Genomic DNA, 24432 nt, shown 5'->3' on the forward strand with positions numbered 1-24432 from the left:
GTAACACATTAGACCGGTAACTCACTATTTATTTGAAAACAACTGATTAAGGTCCCTCACGTTATAGAAAAGATTTGAACCCAGATATTTGCAAACGAAGGGCTCGTTTAAACCGCGTGAGCTATGGAATCTCATAATTTCGATACGTTTAATTAAACATTTTTGTATTCGACATATCACACTTTCTCCACATATTTATGTGTCCACCTGACACAAATGTGCTTTGTGACAAATAAATAAATATAAAAATTATTTTTATTATTTTTTGTAACTCTGACTGAGTAATATTTATATATATATTTTTTATTTAAATTACAGCTATGTCGACTACTACAGGTAAGATAATTTTATGCATTATATACCTAGAATTTAAATTTATTCTTAACAATTCAGTGCGTAAAGAGTATTCAGTGATTATACATACGTTGCAAAGGAAGCATTTATTAGTGATATTTTAGTTTAGTACTTATTTCATTTCGGTGTGCGAAGATCAACTGTTGTACTAAAATAGTAAAACTGATTAAAAACCGAGTAATTCACTATATTCGTATATGTTTAGTGTAATCGCCTGCAGTTTTGTTGCGAATAAAACGTTATCAGTTTAATCGAAATATTTACTTATAAATAAATTTCGAAATCACATTTTGCGAATTATCTTACATAAATCTTGTGAGTAATTTTTATTTATAAGATTGTACATTAGGATATATGCTGCTAAATATAACAGTATCCGCAAGTTCCAGTTGCTTTGTAATATGAAATCTCTTAAAATTCATTCACAACAAGGAATATAGTAGGTTTTACAGTTATGGATGTCTTCTTAATTATCTCTTGAAAAGGGGATATTTTGTGCAGTAAGGGAAGCCTATTTTTTAAAATTTATTGAATACATAATATGTCAATGAAACTGTTAAAATGATTTATACTAAGCTAATTTAAAAAGTTAAAATATAATTTATTGATTTAGTCGAAGCATATGTTTGGACGAAAACCTAATAATTGATAGCGTTATTGAGCTGTCAAATATGTCAACCATACAAATTTTTAAAATCAGATATTCTGAATAATTTATCAAAATTTTCCTAAGGTAGATATACAATATGAATCTGTGAAATCCTGTAATCAATCTTTCCCTTCTTAATCGACGAAATATTATTCGAAATTGTGGGCTCTTCATTTCATCATGACCTCGTATACCACATTTGTATTTATTATTTATTACTTATTATCTTTTCAATAATTATAAGAACGCTTTCTTCCCCAGAATACTCCAATTCATCAGTGCAATCAAAGTGGATGTACAAATTATCGAATCTAGTTCATCAAATCATAACTAATTTATTTTGCATTTCAATTATAGTTGATTATGATTAAAACACAAATATAAATTAATTATTTCCAACTTATACTGCTTTTTGTCCATAACATATGTATTGGATAAAAGGTTCGTACAACATTCATATTACACAAATTCCAGCTTATATGAGTTAGAATCGATAATACTACATCTGCTAACATAAAATGCTATTAGAATTGGAATCTTTTAATTAATAAGCAGATTTTGAAAGTAGAACTATAATAAAATGCACAGCAATTACAACTAAAATACGATGAACACAAAATAAGTCTGCATGTAATATTAAATATATGTATCTAAATATATGTATTTAGTCTTGTGTGTCATTTTTGAATGGATAGAAGGCATGACCATCAAATGTGATCTGATAGCATTCAATGTACAGAGTTTGAATGCTAAAATAATATCTGTTACATTATTACATCGTAGTATTATTAATTAATGTTTTAATTGTGTTTATAATAATAAAAACTCGATCGACTGGTTATAAGATTAAACCTCCCTGGACCAAGCTGATTGACTTTTTTTCAGAACACGACTCTAGCTCACTGTTTACAAATTAAAAAATGTGGTAATACGTTGCTAAGCATTTAATGAATTAGTTTTAATTCTAAAAAAAAAGAATGAATTGGATTCGGACTTAGAGTCAGTTCCAATCCAATTTTCCTTGGATTTCAATTCAAATTTCATTTCCAGGTAATGAAACTCGTTTGTTAAGTATAGGTTTACAGTTATGATCCAACTATCATACGAAGTATTAGGTAAAGTTTATCTGCGTGTTTCTCTCACTACTAACAACAGAACAAGGCATTAAGAGAAGAAAACTGAATCCAACTCCGTCCATGTAATCTGTGCTAACAGACAACATGTTGGAGAACATCAAACCTTTCATTATATCTGATCAAGCTAGAGAGTTAATCTCTGGTATGTAAAATTAGCGACGATGGGTTTAGTATCTAAGAATCATGTGTTCTCAGTAGGTTTACTTGTTTCTACAAAATGAATTGTTCAGGTGTACGAGAGGGGGGGAAGGGTCCGGAAAGTTCTGATAAACCCCGAGAAGAAAAGTGGTATTAAAGCAAATGATATAATCACAAGAAATAACATACAACGATATAAGAATATAAGGAAAATAGTTACCTTCATAACTCTCTGCTACTAGTATGTTCTTTCTTTTGGTTATATCAATTGCAGTAATGTATATATATATATATATATATATATATATATATATATATATATATATTACTTGTATCTCCGAAGGGATTCGACTCTGGTTTTTCACACAAGAGGCACGCAATGTGTGATTAGGCAATAGAGATAATATTTCTCTTCGACTCAGTTTACTTAGCTGTAAAGGAAATTATCACATCTGTAAGTCCTTTTGTTTCTACACAAAATCCAATGGTTTATGACCCTAAATAAGGTCAATCTAGGGAGTCTTTTAAACTGCTCAGTCAACTCTTGGCATTGGTGGAACATTAAAATTAATGCCAAAACTTATCCCATGATTCCAAGATTTGCTTAATTTAGGTAGGGCTACCAGTTTGATAGTTGCTGTTAAATTTTTTCAGTTTCATAAGTGTAACACAACCTCTTATTGAAGCTGATCTCACACATAAAACTTACTACCAGCAAGACTAATGATTTGTTAGTCTTGCTGGTACTCCAAAACGGATCCGTCTCTAACTCAAAGTGACAGATTAATCTCTTAACACATCTATCTGGAAAACGCAATTACTACCAGCAAGACTAATGATTTGTTACTGAGATTAAGTAAGGTCGAGGCAGGTCCAGTCGAACAAGTAGAGCATATCGATTGTTTTCTTTGTCTGCGAAAAAAATTCATAAGATTGTTTAGTCAAACTGTCACTCAAGTGTTACTCGGTGTCATTCAGCGTTAAAGGAAGAGATCCGTTGAAAACAAAAAAAAAATGCACAAGCTGAAGACAGTTGCTTCATAACGACATACTAGAGTCCGGTACATCGGTTATGTCACTCCTCAGAGTGACGTTTAGGAGTGCAATGGGTGCGGGAGGAGTACTTGTGACTTCTTTTTTTTTCTCAAGAATACATGCTCAAAGGACTGAGAACGGAAGTTATGAACGATCTCAAATTAATATAACCTGCTGTCTTTTCACTAGCTGCAGAAATTCTAGTCTCGATATAAGTTCTTAAATATTACGTAATATGGACAGCGATACAGAAGGTCAAACCTTCATTTCAGATCTCATTCTGTCGAAGAACATTCTGTACTTCCGAATTGTGAAGAGGAAGCCGCGACTGGCAGTACGCAAGTCCATTACACTTGTAATCAGTAATTGTGGCGGGTAATTTTATCAGCCCTCATCATGTATCAACAGTAATTGTATCTTTACAGTACATTAATCATATGGAATTCAGGCTTTAACTTTCAATCCATACGGTGAACTATAGCTACCTTGTTCCTCCATACTCCAAAACGGATCCGTCTCTAACTCAAAGTGACAGATTAATCTCTTAACACATCTATCTGGAAAACTTTTGTTTAGAGTTTTTACCGCTTTTAAGCTCATCGCAATTACCACTCAAATTCTGTTGTTCTGTTTGGCACTTGTATCTTCACATACTACACTGTCAATATCACTACACTATCTATATAATTGTCTGGACACCCCTGTTATGTTATTTGAAGTTCTGGAACATTCTAGGTTTGGTAATAACAAAAACCACCCGAGGGATGCAGATAGTAGGAACCAGTATTTCATCGTAGTAGTTGAAATATAGGTGGTGTGACAACACGACGTGAACTCAGCGACTTCGAGAGAGGTGTCGTAGTGGACTGTCACATTGGGGGCATGTCCATACGTTCCATTGCCGCTAAACTGGAGCATCCAAAATCGACTGTTGGCGATGTATCAAATGGAGACGTGCTCTCATCACTAGTGCAGGAAAACACCCAGGGTGGCTGTCGAAAATGACTGACAAGGATAGGAAGGGGTGTTGAAACGGGTGGCACGCAAAAACCGGCTGCAATCGGCACAGACAATCCGTGATGAGTTCCAAAAGCAAACGTAAACTGATGCTGTATGAAAAGGACTCCATTTACTGGGTTTCCACGAAGAGCAGCGACACACAAGCCGAACACTACAACAAGGTGGCTCGTCTGGTGCAAAGAGCGTGTGAACTAAATTCTGGACTCTGGAGCAACGAATCAAGGTTCTAGTCTGATAGCAGGGTGTGGGTGTGGAGGCAGCCTTGTGAACGCTTGTTACCACAGTGTGTTGTTCCCACAGTAAAACTTGGTGGTGGAGGAGTAATGGTGTGGAGTGCATTCAGCTAGTTTGGAGTGGGACCACTGGTCGTTGTTCGTGGTTCCACGAAGGCAGCTCACTACCTTGATATTCTGGATAATCAGGTGCTGCCCACACTGTGGAGTTTTCATGGAACTCGTGTTACCACCAAGACGACAATATCTCATGCCACAAAGCTGCAGCTGTTATGGGTGATATGAAGAGATGGGTATTAAACGACTGCCCTGGCCTGCTCAGAGTGCTGACCTCAACCCTATAGAACAACTGTGCAACGAATTGGAGCAGCAATTGAGATCCAGAGCAGCACGTTCTCTATCTGTCGATGAACTCAGTGCTGCATTGATGGAAGAATATAGAAAAATTCCACCTGATGCTGCCGCACTTTGGTGAAAAGCATTTGTCAAAGGGTGCAGGAGGTGATCGAAGCCAAAGGTTGACATGCCCGATATTAGGGTTCGCCAGTATCAATTCGAAATTGCTAAAGTGTCCCGAAATTATTGGCAGATAGTGTGTGCTTCTCAATATTTCAATTGAAATTTTGTATAAGACATTAAACAAAATCTAAAATTAAAAACATTTCCTTTTTATACTGTTTTATAATTCAATGTTGTGATTAATATAAGGAAAGTGCTCAGAAATACTGCTCAATCTATTCGCCATCTTTGCAACGTTAGAATCAGTGATCCTTCACACTGAAGTGGTTTAATATAAATGCTGTCATAATTTGGATGATACCATCTACGTCGTTTTCTCTGTCTGTAAACTGCGTACACTATTTGACTAGTGTGTCTGTTCTGTATACGGAAAATCCGAGATTGGAAACAACAACAACAAAAACTGTGTCATCTCTACATGAGACTGGATATCTCACCTTTAGCTGAATAGATATTATGAAGATTCTTTGCAGACAAGAGTTTTCAACTAAAGCATCGTCGCTTGTAACTGAGCTACGGAGGCTGTTTATCCATTAATCTCTTTGGGGTTCGTTAACACTACTATCTTTCATGCAAAAACCACCGAGTTTCCTCGATTAACATGTGGTTGTATTGAAATACGGCCGAAAGGCTATGCGGTCATTGTCTTATGTCTGTTAATTGCGTGTGTTCTTATGTTTATTATGTCCGCTAACGTGTGCCATCCGAAAACAAGGGGTGGACTTTGTTCTCGGATGATTAACCGTAGTTTTCGTAAGAAGAAACTTTTCCACAGCTTTATAAACTTGGCTCGCCCACTTTCTGTTGAAAAAAAAAATGATGTAATAGTTCTTTATGACTTTCTGAGATTTTAATCGACGCCTTTTCAACCAAAGGGCATAACTTACACTTTTCGGCTAAAAGGTAATTACATTTCTCGGAAAACGGATATGTATCAAATTCTAGTTTGCATTAAGCGGAACTATGAGTGTAAGTTAGAATAGCGGTGTATAAGTATCTTTAACAACTTCTAAGAAATGAAAATGTCACTGCGGTTGAATAATGTCAAAAATAAATTTACAGCGATCGTTTAATATCCTTGGAAGAAGATGGTCGTCAGTATTCATTCTTCTTAGTGGTAAATTTGATCTCAATGTGTTAAGATCTCCATTCCCATGGCACTCTAGATAAGAGGCAGTGTTTGCAATTATTATTATTACTATACTAGTTATTTATGTAGATGTACTTGCGTGTTCTGCAGTATATTTTGCAGAAGTTGATTTCTATTCTTCCGACATTTCTTCTCGGAAAAAGTGTATTTGACTCCCGGAAAAAATCTAATCATTTGCATAAAGGATAGGAGAAAAGGTTCAGTGACAATAGCAAATCTTAGAAAAATGATTTTACGATTTGAAAACAGCGGATATTTAGCAGTGAGGCCAGGACAATGGCTCAAGCGAATTATCCCTCAACAAGTTGACGAAGTTACAACTGCCGTCGTGGAACACAGAATGAAAAACCCACATGGGTCCAGTAGTGCTCGGGCAATACTGGACCCATGTGGGTCCAGTATTGCCCGAGCTTCGCCCTACAGGATCAGTGACCTGTACGGTCTCCTCTGTTAGGTATCGATAGATTTGGCGCAACTTTCTTGTTCCGCAACCCCAGCAGCGAAGATGCCTTGATTCTATCATATTCATGTAGGATTGAGCAGCCTCACACTCGATTGGGTAGTCGTGTATTTTCCAGACCATGGCCACCTCGTTCGCCTGGTCTCAACCGCTTCGACTTTTGGTTGTGGGAGCCATCTGAAACGCGCGGTGTATGACGGACATGTTCCTCATTTAGCAACCTTGAAAGACAGAATAGCGTAGCATGTGAGGCAAATCAATGCAGATCTATTGCATTCCGTGTAGAAAATGCCATTCACAGAATGCAGTTCTTAGAACATCTGAAAGGAGAACATATTGAATCATATCTGTAGATTATACGAACACGAAAATTGATTTGTCCTGTCTCTTCTTCTTCTAGCCATTACTGTTTAATTAATTCACAACCACACGCATATAGGGCCAAATGTCCTCTGGTGGCATAATTTTGTACTATTTTTATATTCTCTAAATCAAAACCGCACGTTCCAGAGTGCACTTAGACCAAGTTTGGTTGAATTTCGTTCAATACATATTTCGCTACAGGGTTCTGAACACCACCTCTTTAATTATATCCACCCTGTACAATAAGGTACTTTTAATTTATATAAATGCGCCGTTAGCTGTTAGCCTCTGCTATTAATGGCTCACGCAAAATGTTAAGCAAGTTTGAGTGTGGTTAGTAGTTTGAAGGGTTTTTTTGTTCAATGCTGTTGCACACTCTCCCTTGATGAGTATTTGGACTCCCTGGAGGTGTCAAGTAATAATAATAATAATAATAATAATAATAATAATAATAAATAATAATAATAATAATCTTATATCGAAACATTTAATATGCCTACGTTTAAAATGAAGGCATATTAAATGCGAAATGGAGAGCATCGCTGCTTTCTAACAGCATGGTTGTATTCCCACTGAGTCAAAGATGTTTGCCGATATCATTAGGCTGTAGATGAAATTTTACCGTCCAGTGTGAGATTACTTTCCTGCTAACTGAAACTTTGAAACTAAATTGCTTTAGAATACCATGTTCTCCTCTACAGCGGAGTTTCGTAGTTTTCTACCCCCCCATCCACGTACTGCTATATGTTTACGACCATTCATTAATTTGAGTCATCGACATTCACCTAAGACTCGCTTCCTCTTCCTTATCAATAACTAGCTCATTGGTATATAGGCTGTCATAATGAGTCAACTAATAATTAATATACTGTCAATAACAGAAGACTTCACTAAAAATGGATCTGTTGTCGCTTCAGTTTTCTTCTTTTGCGCTTACTCTGCTCTCCTCAAAATCCAATCTTCATTTCGAAAGAGAAGAACAGGACAATGAATGAATAAATTCAGCTGAAAAGGACGATCAGAAAATGCCTTACAAAATATCGCAAGTCTTCACAAACCTCTTCAATATAAATCTTTTCCACTCGATTTCATAAAGTGTTTTATATAAAATTTTATTATTTTGAATCGTTTGGCTCCCTATGACGACTGGATAATAGAATATGAAACTACTGGATATCATACAATGAAAGGTTAATTTGTTAACAGTAGTAATATCATTGTATTGCTTTCACTGCGAAGCATTTTAGGCATACTATATATGCTTCAGGAAAATATAACAATCACTCCAAATAATGAATAAATACTGGGAACAATATGAATAACATAGAAGTAGGAAATAATACTTAAACAAATAAAGATAATGTTATTTGCAATAGAAAGAATAATAAACAGAATGTAAAAATTAAGGGTCAGTTAACTGAGTAAGAGAAAAATGCCATTATTTATAAATGTAAGATCTAGGACTGTTCTTTTGAGAATGGGCCATGAACTGAAGGTCGTTTTCGAGAATATTTCGACCATTTTGCAGGTAGTTTGAGAAACATTTCTTTATAAATGTGGGCTAATTTTTTAATTTCAATTTCAGTTTCTCACAGTCTTAATTCTTCTTTCCATTTTATTTTATTCTGTTTATATTTTAATGAATTGTACTAAGGCAAAAAAAAAAGAAGATGGAAATAGGTAATTTAAAACATAAGAAACGTTTTAGTGAGAGGACAACAGCATATATATATTCTGATAATTTTTTTGTAATGGAACTGTCGATTCCGCATTAAAAATATACGCAAACAGGTTTGAAATGAAAAATCTGAAAAGATCATTGGCACTAAAATGGCCAAAAAAAAAGAAAAGAAAAAAAGAACGATCTTCTCAGTGGACTGATTAAGTCTGAATTCTTACAGATTGCTCAAGAGGGGAAAACGCGTTTATATTTATCGATTAACTGCAAAAGCCTGAATTTATAGTGCTCTGCAGCGTATGGCATAACTTGCGTTAATCTACGCAAATGTATATTATAATAATAATGAGGGTGCGGTTGGCGTTGAGTACCCAATAGCTGTTATTCGGATACTTTTTTGAAAAGACCTATCATTTTCTTACTTCCATCGTTTTGAATAGACTAATATTTTTTTTTCAATACGCAGTGATTAAACCAATGTATACATATTTTTAAATATTATCGTTTTCACCGTATAATAGTTTAAAACTAACTTGACGGGAGCGCACATATGGAAAGAACCCAGTTATAAGATGGATGCTTATGAGTCACGATCGAAATCATCATTAAACTTTTTTCGTAAAAAAGACACCATTCACAATATTTGCAACAACTGTATCTTATTTCTTTAAATAAATGTTTACATTTAAAATACTGCATTCTCTCTTGTCAAAGTCGTATAATAATGTACTGGTATAAAACACACAATTAACTCTTCGTGATGCCTGAAAAGCTTGGATCCACTACCAGTTTCTTGATTCATTGACCAGTTTCAGATATTCTTCGAAGGAGTCCAAAATTTATAAATGACCGCAAGAACTTTTTTTCCGTATCCTCTACTGTATGTGTTTAATTCCATACGAAATATAGCGACACAGTATGAAAATAACCGTGAGTAATATTTACCAGTTTCTTACACATGAAATAAATGCATTATCAAGTTTCGTCTTCAGCGTGTGATTGGTAACGTTGATGATCAGAGAGTAGTAGCAACAAATCGGTCAGATGTTCCCATTCCCAGTTTGCCTAAGAGGATATGCAATGGATACAAGGAGATGCGCCACATTGGAAAGGTAAGCACAACTTTCTGTTATTCCCTTTCAAATGAATTATTTTTAAAATATATATCGCGGATAATTTTAATGATTATAATTTCATATATCGATATATGATTTTTTCATATGTCAATATATGAAAACCTCATTTATTCTATTAATTTTGATGCGTTTCATTGAAATATGTAAATTGTCACATATTTTGTTATATGGAAATTGATTTATTGTAATTAATGTTGAATGCAGGAAATATAATCAGGGTTATCACGATTCCCAAGACAAAATCAGTACACTTCCAGTCAAGCATTTTTTTTCAATATGCGATGGCATCTAAAACATCCTATGCTAGTTTAAGTTAAGGGATATTTAAGTTAAGGGAACTTTATATAGTTTCTACTATATTTGAAACTCTTTGAGTTTCTTATTCGGCTAAGAAACTATATGGGATGTAATATCCCTTAACTTAAACAAGTTATATGTCGCCGAATTGAAGCCTTTGGCTCTTCACATATCTAATAATTTATTAGAGCACCTCACGGCAATACTCGTAGAAGGGGTACAAGTTCTGTTCGCTACAAACTTGATATTAACTAGGTCTGGCTACTCACTGATGAGACCTCAATAAAGGTCGAAACCGGTCTGAGTAGTGACCTTCTCTCATAATGTGAACAAAAATACAGTTCCTAGGAGCTAAGTTCACATTATGGGCAAATATCAAGAATAGTGATCGGAGCTTGCTCCACTTCTACCACGAGTTGCCCCAGCTTGCACTACCCTTTGGGATCAGTGCTGCAGTATCCAGGTATTTGCTTACGCTTGGAATCGCCGAACTTTATATAGTTTCTACTATATTCGGCATGAAACTCTTTGAGTTTCTTATTCGGCTAAGAAACTATATGGGATGTAATATCCCTTAACTTAAACAAATTCTATGTCGCCGAATTGAAGCCTTTTGCTCTTCACATATGTAATATCCTATGCTATACTAATTTACGCTCACGCGTAGACCTACACATTTTACTGTATGGGTACTCGGAACCGATTCCTTACAGGGTTGGTTACTCCTTATTCTTGTAGATGTCCTATGTCTGTAGAAGCGTATGTTCACCGGGCCGGTTTGCCTGTTCTGGGGGACGGAAAACCTGATTTTCCGGGTGTAAAAACCACCTGCCTTCGTATGAGGCTGGCTAACTCACTTTTAGTCGAAAGAGATCAGATAAAGTTTCGATACGTCAGTGACGGGAATCGACCCAGGTCTTTCTAACCGAAGGGCTTCGTCTATACCGACTGAGCTATGGAGGTTCCAAGTATTATGTAGGCATGAATAATGAAATTAATAATTAATAATGCTAGTGCAGGTTTCTCTATTGTGTGGATGTTTGTTTCGATCATGTGATGGGTTTTCAAAATATTTCCTTAAGGAATAGAAAATATTTTGTAGCCCGGTAGTTAGCCGGCCTCATCGAAGAGGGGCACATACTACACGCACAAGCTATCATACTTATTCTTGAAATCATTCATACTGCTTGCACACACAATATCCAATGGCTGTTCATTCCAATCACGCACCACATTATGACAGAAAAATGAAAAATCTAGTTCTCACGGCGTTCTTGGAAGCATTCATTCTTAATTTCCAAGGATTCTGTCTCGTCCCCCCCTTCCCCTCATAACCTTCACAAAATTCCATCTATTGGAATCCTGAATGACCCTTTCAGAGAGTGGCAAGTCTCAATCACATGATCCCCCTCTTTCGCCTGTTTGCTAATGGCTGCAGTCTACAAATTCTCAATCTGTCTTCATAATATGTATTCCACAATCCTCGTATCATTTTTGCCACTCTCCTGTGCACTCTCTCCACTATATCAGAATCACAACAGAAACCAGACCTGCGCACAATAGTCCACGTGAAGTCTTATCAAGGCTTTGTAAAGAGTCTTAATGACATCCTTATCTTTTCGTATGAAAATTGGTTTCAGCATTATCTTTTAAGTAGTATTTGCAATCGTTGCTACACGGTCCCTGAATTTCAACTTCCTATCTATTAACACTCCAAGACCCCTAGCCTGATCAGTTTCTTCTTGCAGAATCACAACAATATAATAAGACATTGGATATTTAGCCACACCAAAGTGCATGACCTTACATTTATTACAGCCCTTTTCAAGCGCGCACAATATTCCAGCTATTCAAATCATTCTGCAAGTACTGCATGTGAGCATCATTCCCGATTATCCTACCTATCTTTGCATCATCAGAAAATAGCTGTATATCGCGTGTCAAATCTTTTCCAATATCATTAATGTACAGATTGAATAACACTAGATCAAACAGTGACACTTGTAGTACACCACTGGTTACCTTAAATCTTGCAGTCTCACATCCCCCACTATACAACTTTTTGATATCTGCTATCCTCTCATCTACTTTAATATTTTATAATTCAAACCCATACTCCCCAGTTTATGCAACAGTCGTCCATGCTATATTCTGTTAAAAACCTTAGTAAAATCCGAAAGTACCATGGTGTATCTATTCCCCCTTGTCTAGTTCAATGATAACATTATTATAGATTGTGAATGAGTTGCTTAAACATGATATACCCTTAGAAAACCGATGCTGTACATTGCAAAGTGAAGATTCACTATCAAGAAATTTCTGAATGTGAGGGCTAACCAATTTTTACAAAATCTTCACCATAACTCCTGAGATACTGATTGGTCGATAGTTTGGATACCTTGGTCTTTGCACTACCGTTGTGCAATGCGATTACAATATATTCTTTCCATTTCTGAGGAATCTTCCCTGTTCTGACACTCAAATTATATAGCCTGGTCAAAGGAATAGTCAGTTCAGCTGAACACTCATTTATCACCCGTGCTGATACCCCACTATTGCTGAATTCTTATTCAGTTTATGCAACAGCTCTAATACCTCACCTTCATACACCTGAGTTCAGTCAATGAACTCAGGTGGCAATGAAGAGGTAGCAGTGAACTCAATGTTGCATACACCGCGTTGATAACGTTTAGCAAAATGGATACTCATTAGTTGAACAACGTCTGCATCTTCCACACTCACACCATCTACATTCAGAAGAGTTATTCTTTTATATTTAGTATTTTCTTTACTTCCAGCATATCGATAGAATTTTTGTGGGTTGTCTTTAGCTTGCAGAGCCATTTTTTTCATACTCAGACTTAGCTCTCGAAACAACAGTTTTGACTATTCTTGCCTGCTACTTATCATTTTCATAATGGACATCATCCTTATGCACACAGTATTCTCTCCACATCATCCTTTTCTTATGAATCTCTTCCTTAATAAAGTTATATATCCACTTGACTCCTACCCTATTTATTCTTCAAACTCTCGGGACACATTCTAATATTGCATCATTTAAGCAATTATTAAATGTTTTCCATGCACTGTTGATATTACATCCCGCCACCCATCCCACAACCCACACAATTCTGCTGAATTCAGTTATGCTGTTCAGTTGGTCATTTCCTATTTTGTAGTTCAGCATATAACCTTTTCTGAATGGAAGATGGTAGGCATCTTTGCAGTTATATAACCCTGCCACTATTACACTAATGGTCTCAATATTCCCCCAATTATAACTTAATTTCCCTGTCTCTCTCTATGTTAGGTCTCTATTGTAAAACCAGTTATTAGTTTTCAACACTCCTGATACGAAATGCATTCAAGTGTAGGCCGTCCTTCTTATACAAATGTTATCTTCGCTCTCACTCACTCCACACATCCAAAAACTTGAATTGATTCCTTCTATACAGCCTACACATCGAATCGTTTGCCATCATCATCCTTCTTCTTAATTATTTTTTATCATATCGAGGTAATATAGTGACGATTTTTTTTCCGACTCCTCCATCAACCCTTTCATGTCTTCTCTCATACTGAACTTAACAATAGTTCATTAGTATCCACTGCAATTACGATCTCGTTTACTTTTCGTTTGTGCTTTTTAATTGCTTGAGTTATATTTTTAATTTTTTGCTCCAGTAAAACTTAGAGTTTTAACCCGTTGTCATCAATAGGTTGTTTTATGATAGCCACCCTTCTTTTTACAAAAATAGTGTTACCTAATCGTGTTATGAGTTACCCGATTCTTTGTTTTTTATTATTTTGCTGGTTGTTACTCTTTGAATATACATATATATATATATATATATATATATTTTTTTTTTTTTTTTCTTGGATAACGCTTTGGCCAAGTCTGCCAGTCGGCTTAAGTCTAGTCCTGGATATGACGTGTGAGACGGCGGAGCGAGATACAGTTTTTGAATATGAGACTGAAAGCATAACTTAAACTTCGGAGGTTATGAGATAAATCAAAACTTAAACCAGAACATAATTAAATTTTTGAAATTATGCTTTCAGTTTCCTAAGGGTATTTTCTGTCAAAAATTGTATCAGATGTTATCTTCTAGTCACGCTGTTTCAAATGATTACGAATGAGCTAGTAAAATCTTCACAGTATTTTTTCTTTTCACAGTGTATAATAGAATTTTATGAATATACCAATAACATATTAATAACATGTTCCGAAACGCAAAACACATTTTTAAAATGCAAGATATATATTTTGTAAATTGTATGAATATCCTTTGAAATTAGCATTCACTGAGCAGGTGCATGCTTGCTGTGATGAGAAGGCTGTTTTTAGGTTGTGATGTGAAGGCTACACGGCTGATTTTGTACATAAATAACAAAATTCGTATTCTCTGCTTTCTTGATCTCACACATGAGAGATAGAAGAACCTGGAGCAGATCAGACGAGGTCAAAAGCGGAGGGTTCAAAATTAACCATTCTCAGGAAATGTCAGTTCTCACAAAAGCATATGTGCCACCCTTGTGTTGAAACGAATCATGAAGTGTATAAATTAGACAGTGATGATGGATTGATATTAATGTAGCTGTAGTTTAGGTTTCTTTTAAAACTAGGAGGTCTCTAGATTTTTTATGAGTGATGACGGATGTACTTTGAATGCTTGGATAGTTACTGAACATATACTAAATGATAACGCTCTTTACGAGGGTAGTCTGAATATTTCTCGGCCTTGATCATAGATAGCGACACTATCGGCAACTTTTATAAGTCATAATTTGTCATAATTTCACATAACCATGTGAAATTGCAATTCATTCTATCAAGTAGTTTGTTTTATACAGCTGTCTGAAACAAAAGTGTTGTCTGTATCCCTTGAAATGGATAAAATTGAGTATCATGAGGTTATAAAATTCTTTGTAAAAGAAGCTTCAACAAAGGAAATTCATTCGAAGTTTAAAGGTTTATGAGAACTCTTCGCCTTCGTTTTCGACAATTAAGAAAACGTGGCCGTACCAGCCTTGAAGATGATCCACGTGAAGGAAGTCCAAAAAGAGTAACAACACCAGAAATCATTGATCAAGTGCATGATATGGCATTAGATGACCGGCGAGTCAAAGTGCGTGAAATATTGCTAAGACTATTGGTATTTCGAAAGAACGTGTAGGATATCTTTTGCATGAAGAATTGCATATGAAAAAGCTTTGCGCAAGATGGGTGCCGCGCTTGCTCACAGCAGATCATAAACGCACTCGCATGAAAATTTCTGAACAGTGCTTGGAGCGTTTTAACAAGAATAAAACTGATTTTGTGCATCGATTTATTACTATGGATTCACCATTGCAAGCCGGAATCAAAACAGCAGTCAAAATAGTGGACAGAAGCTGGTTGTTCAGCGCCAAAGAAGACAAAGTCGGTTCCATCGGCAGGAAAGGTCATGGCATCGGTGTTTTGAGATGCGAAAGACATTTTGTGTATTAATTTTCTTGAAAAGGGTAAAACTCTAATTGGGGAATATTATTCCGATATTTTAACCAAACTAGATGAAAAAATACGTGAGAAAATATCCGGTTTGCAGATGAAAAAAATCATCTTTCAACAGGACAATGCACCTGTTTTGGCAATGGGAAAATTAAGGGATCTGTACTATGAATTGTTGGAAAATCCACCCTGTTCCCCAGACTTGGCTCCCTCTAACTTCTATCTCTTCCTAAAACTAAAAGTCTTCCTCTCTGGTCAGCGTTTTTCTTAGGATCAAGAGGTGATTGCAGCTTTAGAGGGTATTTTGCAGATCTTACTGAGAAGCACTACTGGGACGGGAAAATGGCGCTGGAGCATCGCTGGAATAAAGGTATCATTCTTAAAGGAGATTATGTTGAAAAATAAAAATAAGTGTGAAATTATAAATTCGTTTTTTCATTGTTAGCCTGAGAACTTTTCAGACTACCCTCGTAGATTTACTTTTAGGCGCTTAGTAAGCTATGTGATATTGATCAGCGTTTTTGAACAACGTAAAGCTTTAAAGATAATAAGCCAAAAGGCTATTTTACCGACGAATTTGTTAATTAAGAGGGAGATGTTAAATCCCGTTTTATTTTATAGCCGGGTACGAAACTCGGATCAAAATCCATCGACCTCCATATTATCTTTGTAGTTAACAATATTTAACAATACATAGTACACCACTTCGGCAATTCGATAGCAGAGGTATGTAAGTTTTCTGTTCACTTAAAACCTTGATATTCCAGGGTCTACCTACTCACTGATGAAACCTCAAAAAAGGTTGAAACCGCTCTGGGTAGTGACCTCTTCTCATAATGTAAAACAATATATACATCTCTTAGGAGCTGGTTTTTACATTATGAAAGAATATTAAAGTTAGTGAGGGAGCTTGCTCCACCTTTGGCATGGAGTTGCCCTGGTGTTGTACTATCCAAATGATCATTTACACTTGGTTCCGCCGATAGTTTTTTCGGCATTGAAACTCTATGGAGGTCGATGGATTTTGACCCGAGTTTCGTACCCGGCTATAAAATAAAACGGGATTTAACATCTCCCTCTTAATTAACGTAAAGCTTTATTTGAGTTAATATATGTCAGTGCACACGCGAATATTTTGATATCCGTTTTTTGGACATTGAAGAAGTCTAGACTTATGCTTCATCTTAGCAATTTCGTATGGCAATATTCGAAAATTGCAATGTTTCAAGCATTATAAAACAATCATGCGGTGCTTTTCGGTTGATCTAATTTCCTTATATTAAAAAAAATAACGTTATTCTTAAATTGATGTATGAGTTTTTATTGAATTTCCAAATAGATATCGCGAAATTTATAAATTAACTCTACAAATTTTCATAAGAGTTGGAATATTTCAAATTTATTTCTGTAAGTCGGAATTCAACTGAAGTGAAAAGTTATATTTCATAACTTGCTTTTCTTGTTTATTTGATGACTTGGATTTGGATAACTTGTTGCCATAAGTACAACAACTGAAATCTATGAAATGGTTATTTTGAATATCTGCACTTGATTGTATGCATATGATGTTCATTTATTAATGAAATTTGCTTCTTTGGAGATGTTTCAATGACATTGTCTCAATTAAAGAATTGGAAGGTCGCCAACATTTTCTACTTCCATTACAACAGAAGTAACATGAAAATTTCCTACGTGCAGTCTACTTGCCTTGTCATGCAACACAAAAGCACGAGAAACCAAAAGATGTTTAGATGTTTTTGCAACACAATTTAGGCCACAAATAGGGAAAAGGGGCTAAAAGTAATTTTCATTGGATCTTGGAACGTGAATACCTTACATCAAACTGGAAGATTGGAGATTGTAAAGATGGAGATGTTAAGATTGAAAATAGATGTTCTGGGAATAGCTGAGGTGAGATGGAAAGGAAAAGGAGATTTTAGAACACAGGATGGAATAAGAATAATTTACTCAGGAGGGGAAGAGCAACATCAAGCAGGTGTTGGAATAATATTGAATAAACGATTGGCAGGATGTGTGGAAGGCTACTGGCAAATCTCAGACAGAGGTTTAGTGGTAAAGTTGAAAGCAAAACCAAGAAATATTCTACTTATCCAGATATATTTACCTACTTGTGATTATGAGGATGAGAAGGTAGAGAGAGAGTTTATGGCGATATAGAACAGGGCTTGAAATGTAAAGAAACAAAAGATATAATTATAATACAAGGCGATATGAATGCAAAAATCGGAAGAGGAAGGGAGGAAGATATTTTTGGGATATTTGGATTGGGAGTGAGAAATGAAAGAGGAGATATGTTGTTGGATTTCTGTAGAAAGCATGATTTAGCAATTATGAACACTTGGTTTAAGAAACATCCAAGAAGATTGTACACATGGAAAGCCCCAGGGGAGGATATAAATAGTAGAAGAAATCAGATAGATTATATTTTGATAAACAAAAGATATAGAACACATTATAAAAGATGTGACAACATATCCAGGAGGAGACTGTGATACAGATCACACATTGTTATCAACTAAGATAAGGATTAATCTAAAAAAGGTAACTACAGGAAATGGAACAAGTCATGGAATATGGAGCGGCTGAAGATACCAAGTACGGCGAATGAATTCTCAAAGAAAGTAGAGGAAGAAATGAACGAGAGAAATATACAAGAAAATGATGATGCAAGTGAAAAATGGAAGATTCTGAAGGAAAGCATAATTACTGCTACAGAATTACATTTAGCTAAAAAAGAGGAGGAAAGAGAGAAAAGAAAGAAACCATGGATGATGGAAAATATTTTGAGGAAAATAACACAAAGAAGAACGTTAGTTAATAGCAAAACAGAGGAGAAAAAAAAACAGTATAAAGACTTGAGTCGAGAGATACAAAGAGAGACAAGAAGGAAAAAGGAAGAGTGGTTAGATGAAATAAGTAAAGATACAACAGCAAAGGCAGAAAGAAAGGACATAAAAGGTGTTTATAAAAACATTAATATGATGACAAGAAGGAGAAAGATGCTAAGGACTGGAGCAATCAAGAATGAAAGAGGTGAAATTCCGATAGAAAAAGAGAAGATATTACAGAGATGGGAAGAATATGTAAGTAAACTTTACGAAGACAGGGAAAGAGGAGAAAATCAAAGGAAAGAACATAGTGGGCAGAGACTGTGCATCATGAGGGAGGAATTGAATCTAGCAATTCAAAAGATGAAAGAAGGAAAATCCCTTGGAATTGCTGGTATACAGATAGAATTTATAAGGAATATAGGTGAAAAAGGTATGGAAGTGTTATGGCAAATTATTAACGGAATTTATAAAGGACAAGAATTACCAGAGGAGTTTAGAAGATCAATTTTTATCCCCATTCCAAAAAAGACGGGAGTTTTAGACTGTAACAATTTTAGAACGATAAGTCTTATAACTCACACAGCAAAAATTCTGGTGCAAATAATTTTAGAGAGAATTAGGAATAAAATAGAAAAAGAAATGAATGAGGAACAGTTTGGATTCAGAACCAACAGAGGAACTAGAGAGGCTATAACTTGTCTAAGAATTATTGGGGAGAAAACACTAAACCATGGTGGAAAGTTGTTTTTGGGATTTCTAGATTTTGAAAAGGCATTTGATACAGTGAAACATGAAAGGCTTTTTGACATTCTAGAAAATACTGATATTGACTCTTATAACTTGGAAAATTTTAAAGAGATTATATTGTCACAAATAGCGTCAGTATGTGTAAATGGAGAGGAAACAGGAGAATTCCCGGTGGAGAGAGAAGAGTCAGGCAAGGATGCAAGTTATCACCATTATTGTTTAACTTTTATAGTGAATAAATGTTTAGAGAGGCACTTGAGGATGTAGAAGAAGGAATAAAATAAACGGAAGAATCGTTAATAACTTAAGGTATGCGGATGATGTAGTAGTGATGGCAGAAAGTGAAAATGGGTTACAACAAATTATTCAAAGAATTGAAAACTCTTGTAAAGAGAATGGACTAAGAATTAACACAAAAAAGACCAAGATAATGATAATGGGTAGAAAAATAGGAGATAATGTAAAAATAAGATGTAGAGGAAAGATTTTAGAAGAAATGGAAAGATTTCAATATTTAGGTAGCTGGATCTCAGAGAAAGGAACTTCAGAGTTGGACATTAGAAATAGAATAGGTAAAGCTAAATCGGCATTTATGGAAATGAAGAGAATTTTAATAAACAAGAACACTAAAATATAATAAATTTAGTTTAATCCTTTATCCAAGTGTAAGCAAACAAAGTTTGCACCTGAAAGTTATCTTCAGGACTGGGGTAAGGTGGTACAACACCAGGGCACTCCTTGCAAAGGTGGAGCAAGTACCAACACTCCTATCTCAGTATCTCCCATAATGCAAAACACATCTTGCGGATATGTCTAATGCTGTGCATTAAGGGACAACTAAAATAGGCGTTAGAATTGGAATAGTTAAAACAACAGTTTGGAGTATTGCACGTTATGGAAGTGAGTCATGGACACTAAGAAAGAGAGATATGGAAAGAATTAATGCATTGGAAATGTGGTGTTATAGAAAGATGGAAAAGATTAGCTATACAGAAAGAATATCAAATCAAGAAGTTTTAAGACGAGTTGGAATGGAAAGAACACTGTTAAAGAATATCATGCAAAGAAAGACTAGATTTGCAGGACATCTTCTGAGAGGTTCTTCGGGACACCTGACAAGAACTATATTACAAGGGAAAGTTGAGGGGAAGAGAAGACGTGGAAGACCAACTAGAGAGTGGTTTAATGACATCGTGGAATGGACTGGTTTAAGAATGATGGAAGCTACAGACAGAGAGAAATGGGGAAGAGCTGCTCATCTGCTGCAACTCACTTGCTAGAGGATGCTACCGGACGACGACGACGACAATGATCAACCCAGCAACTCGTTTCTACGATGATCGTTCCTGTACCTTTACCCAATGGTTCAGTGTTATGAAATGGTTTTCTTAAGCGGCCTGATTCTCATTATTGCTACAGTGTCCAATGTAATAATAACGTTATCTTCCAGTTACACTTTGCAATGTGTTCAATACACGATGATCTATCGAATATAGTTCATTACGATTACATGAAGTCTGAGATCCACTTTATAGCAACATAAGCCATTGCAGTATCATAAAATGACATTGAGAAAGAAGGTCTTCAGGTTCTATGCTTCATAAAAGTTCATGCATGATGGTTGAAGGTAAAAAAGTGCTAAAACTATCCCCGTTGGCAAAGATACGATACTCTGCGTAGTAGTAAGATTACTATTGATGCAGCATTAATATATATTCATTAGTACATATGTTGAATGTGTCTGGATATTCATTTGCATTGGGCGATACAATCTTAGCTGAACGAATAGGTACTGAAATGTCAGCCAACGTTTGGCTGCATTAAGGACCTCGAGACCAAAAAAACACTCAAATACTAACTTGAGTGTTTTTTGGGAATTATGCAACTCGAAAGGTGCTCATTTTAATTTCCTATGATGGTGTGAATAGTCTTCTTCAACATCCTGTTCTGAATATTAAAACTAAATGCATGATGGTATTACTGTTCTATGTCCTGACCTAAATTGTGTCTTGTGTTTCACGACAAAGCAAAAAAACCATTCGACGTAAACTGGGGTGATCTCTATAGCGATACAGTAGAAAACGATGAAGCATTTTCCAACGACACTGATTTACCGTATTCTCTTTTTACTGTGATTCTCCAGGCTAGGTATTTACATTAAAAACAGAAGATTGCATGCCACATGCATTCAGTCTTTTGCATCTTGTGCATATCATTCAGGAATGTGTTAGCAGAGCCAATCTCAGGTACTACCACTATATGAGATTGGATACAGATAAACAGAATCGGAGAGGAAATATTAGCAAAAGAGTGTTATTTGCCAGGTTGGTAGGAAAAATACCTAAAGAAGACCGTAGATGTATAATAAAAAAGAGCCTTTAAATACAAAAATATAATTACAGGCTGCTCTTGAGGAAAATTGTTGATAGGAAGATAGTAATTGGTTAACGTTTTCCTGTAGTGATATCATAATTATCTTGTACACCTCCGCCTACACCCTCTCCGAGGGTACATATCAGAAATTTGATGATAATGATGAAGGTTAAATATTACAGCTATGACTTTCTATATAATTTAAATGAAAAGAATAGAGTTATGTGTTCTTATTAGTGTTGAACTTCATTCTCGCAAGTAACAAGAAGTCTTTCGTTTCGGTATGTCTGATCATGCTGGAGTTATGATTTGGCTGTATTTTAAAAATTATTTGGCTGTATTTTAAAAAGTAACGGAGTATAATTTTAGCATACATGTTTTCCTGATTGCTTATATTATAATTTCTTCTCTTTAGTAAATTGTAAAATACTTGCTCTATATATTGGATTCCTTTTTGCGCTCTTTAAATCAATGTGCTGTGCCATTGCCTGTTACTTAGCTTCGTGATCTCTATTTCAGAGTTCCACATTATCGCTAGATGTGAGTCCCTCTCTATCTCTTTGTTGCCAGTGGTTATATTAGAAAGCGTTAAAGAGTGTTTTACCATAGCTACATGTCAGGAGATTTCCGTACGCCACTTTATTTGAGAGTCCATGAATCCGGTGAAGGCATCCTTAACCAGCAGTAGCAATTATGAATCACTGAAGCTTACTAACTTTCTTTGTCAAGTAAAGGACAATTAAAATATTTATACTAAATTCTTGTTTACTGTCTTTTCTTCTCTAATTGTTTTTTCTTGTGTTTAGTATTTTCTTCCGTTTTTTTTGCATATGTCTTTCATATCATTGGCTTTAAAGGAAATTAACTGATTCTAAACGATTTTATTTACATATTTTTAATTCAAAAGCAATCAAGAAATAACTGACACATCGGAAACAATATGATTATAATGTGTGAACTTATGAATTGATATCATGTGAAAATGCTAATATCTGGCAAAGTTCTTGTTATATATTTAATAACAAGTACAGGAATGAAATCGAAATATAATCTAAACTTCAAATGGACTTCAAGAGGAGAATGATATTCAACACTAAATATCACATAAAAACCTTACGAAAAACCGTAAAAATTTCACTTAAGCATATTGTATACTAAAATAAATAAAATAGTATGATTTCAAACTAAAATATAACTATATTGTAACATTTTTCATATATATTAAACACAAACAATTTTATGTTGAACCGTTTAGAAATATACACTTAGTAAATAAAAAACAACTAATTCCTTTCCTCTGAAAACCTGTTTTATGAAATTACCGAACTTATGTAACCAGAGTTATCTGTGGTCGTTTGCTGTAGCATTATTTCAAACGAGAGGGAAAACAAAAGAGGAATTAAATGCCGCAATTCTTCTGGGCAGCGAATTCATTGCAAGTGTGTTACTTTCCAGAGTAAGTCGCATTATTTCTACACAATTTCAGTCTCAAGACAGCGAGGTGTCATCATTGAGTCTCATACCTGATGTGAAGATACGCCAGAGATATGGTCATTCTAAGGGGATATGTCAGTAATTCTCTTTGATAGATCAGAAAACAGAGCGCTTCTCCAAAGAGTTCCATAAATGCTCGTTTGGATTGAAGTCTAGCAATTTTAAATAAGTCTGATTGATTCTTGTTCTCAAAAAACAAACTTGTGATCTACTGTTTCTTCAAGATTGGAGTATATCACCCTGGTGATAATATCAGAGTATTATCGTCAAGGTGATAATACTCAGAATATCATCAAAATAATCATCAGGATATTATGATATTCTGGTGTGAACTAAATATTATTTGGCTGTATTGACAATTCCTTACCAGGAACAAAAGTTAAAAGCACAAAAAAGGTTGAGGTGCTGACAATTTCGTGCTTATTTTATTCTTTTTATTTTATTTTTAGAAATTTGCTGAAGGTGGTTAAGCTAAGCTTAATGCTACTGGATTGGTCATGAACAAATAGTTTGTTTGACATGTGAACATTTGTTTACTCTTTAAAAGCGAATTCACAGTGACCAGAGCATGAGATCTATACTATGATCGTTTATTATTTGAGAGATTTGCATATACTTCAGCATTAATGAAACACCTGCAAATTAAAAGAGGATCGAATAGGTTCAATATGGCAGCATTTCGATGAGAATAAGTTTTTGACTTCACAGAAACCTTTTGAATGCAAATTCTTTTCAATCACAGAACATGTCATAAGATTATTGGCATATACGACCTGTAGTTGGAGAAAATTCCAATCAGAAGCGTTCTTGGTATCTCGGTGTCCAGATTTGATGCGGATACTTTCCAGATATGTGCTTGAAAATTCCCCTGATCTCTTTATCTCAAAAATCAAAGGACTCTGTGAATACGGCGTAACAGTTAGCATGACAGAAGGATAATAAAGAAAATTCCGTAGGTTGTTAATACATGTTAGAAATGTATGGAATTAATCTAAACGCAAAACGAAATGGAAGGAGATTAAGAGCGAGGAGTCGTGGCTGATTGCTTCTGGAAAACCAGAAAGCATTTCTTCACTTTAGAGGAAAATTAAATTGAAATAAAATTTGAAGATGCAAAATTGAAAATTGAAATATCTAGATGCAAGTGACATATATCGTTAACGGTTATTATTAAGTAAAATGCACAAAATCTTCAGAGAACTGATAGGATTACAGGCGAGGGTGCGTGGGTTAATGCTAGAAAATGTCTCTGCATCTTTTGACCTGTGAGCAGGGGTGTAGTCCTAAACGAAATAGTGCTAGGG

The 24432-nt window shown here is 35.2% G+C and overlaps 1 protein-coding gene across 1 annotated transcript in view; it reads left to right on the forward strand.

Moving 5' to 3' along the window:
* LOC150108314 (uncharacterized) overlaps nt 1-24432 on the forward strand; it is a 220779-nt gene that overhangs the window by 149529 nt on the left and 46818 nt on the right. The window contains exon 25 of the mRNA XM_090390443.1: nt 319-336. Within this exon, the coding sequence (XP_090246569.1) occupies nt 319-336 (18 nt within the window). The remainder of the gene's footprint in view (nt 1-318; nt 337-24432) is intronic.

This window comes from Typopeltis vanoorti, chromosome 3, assembly GCF_054136105.1.
Source record: "Typopeltis vanoorti isolate ZY-2024b chromosome 3, IOZ_Tvanoo_1.0, whole genome shotgun sequence".
In the NCBI taxonomy this organism is placed as follows: Eukaryota; Metazoa; Arthropoda; class Arachnida; order Uropygi; family Thelyphonidae; genus Typopeltis; species Typopeltis vanoorti.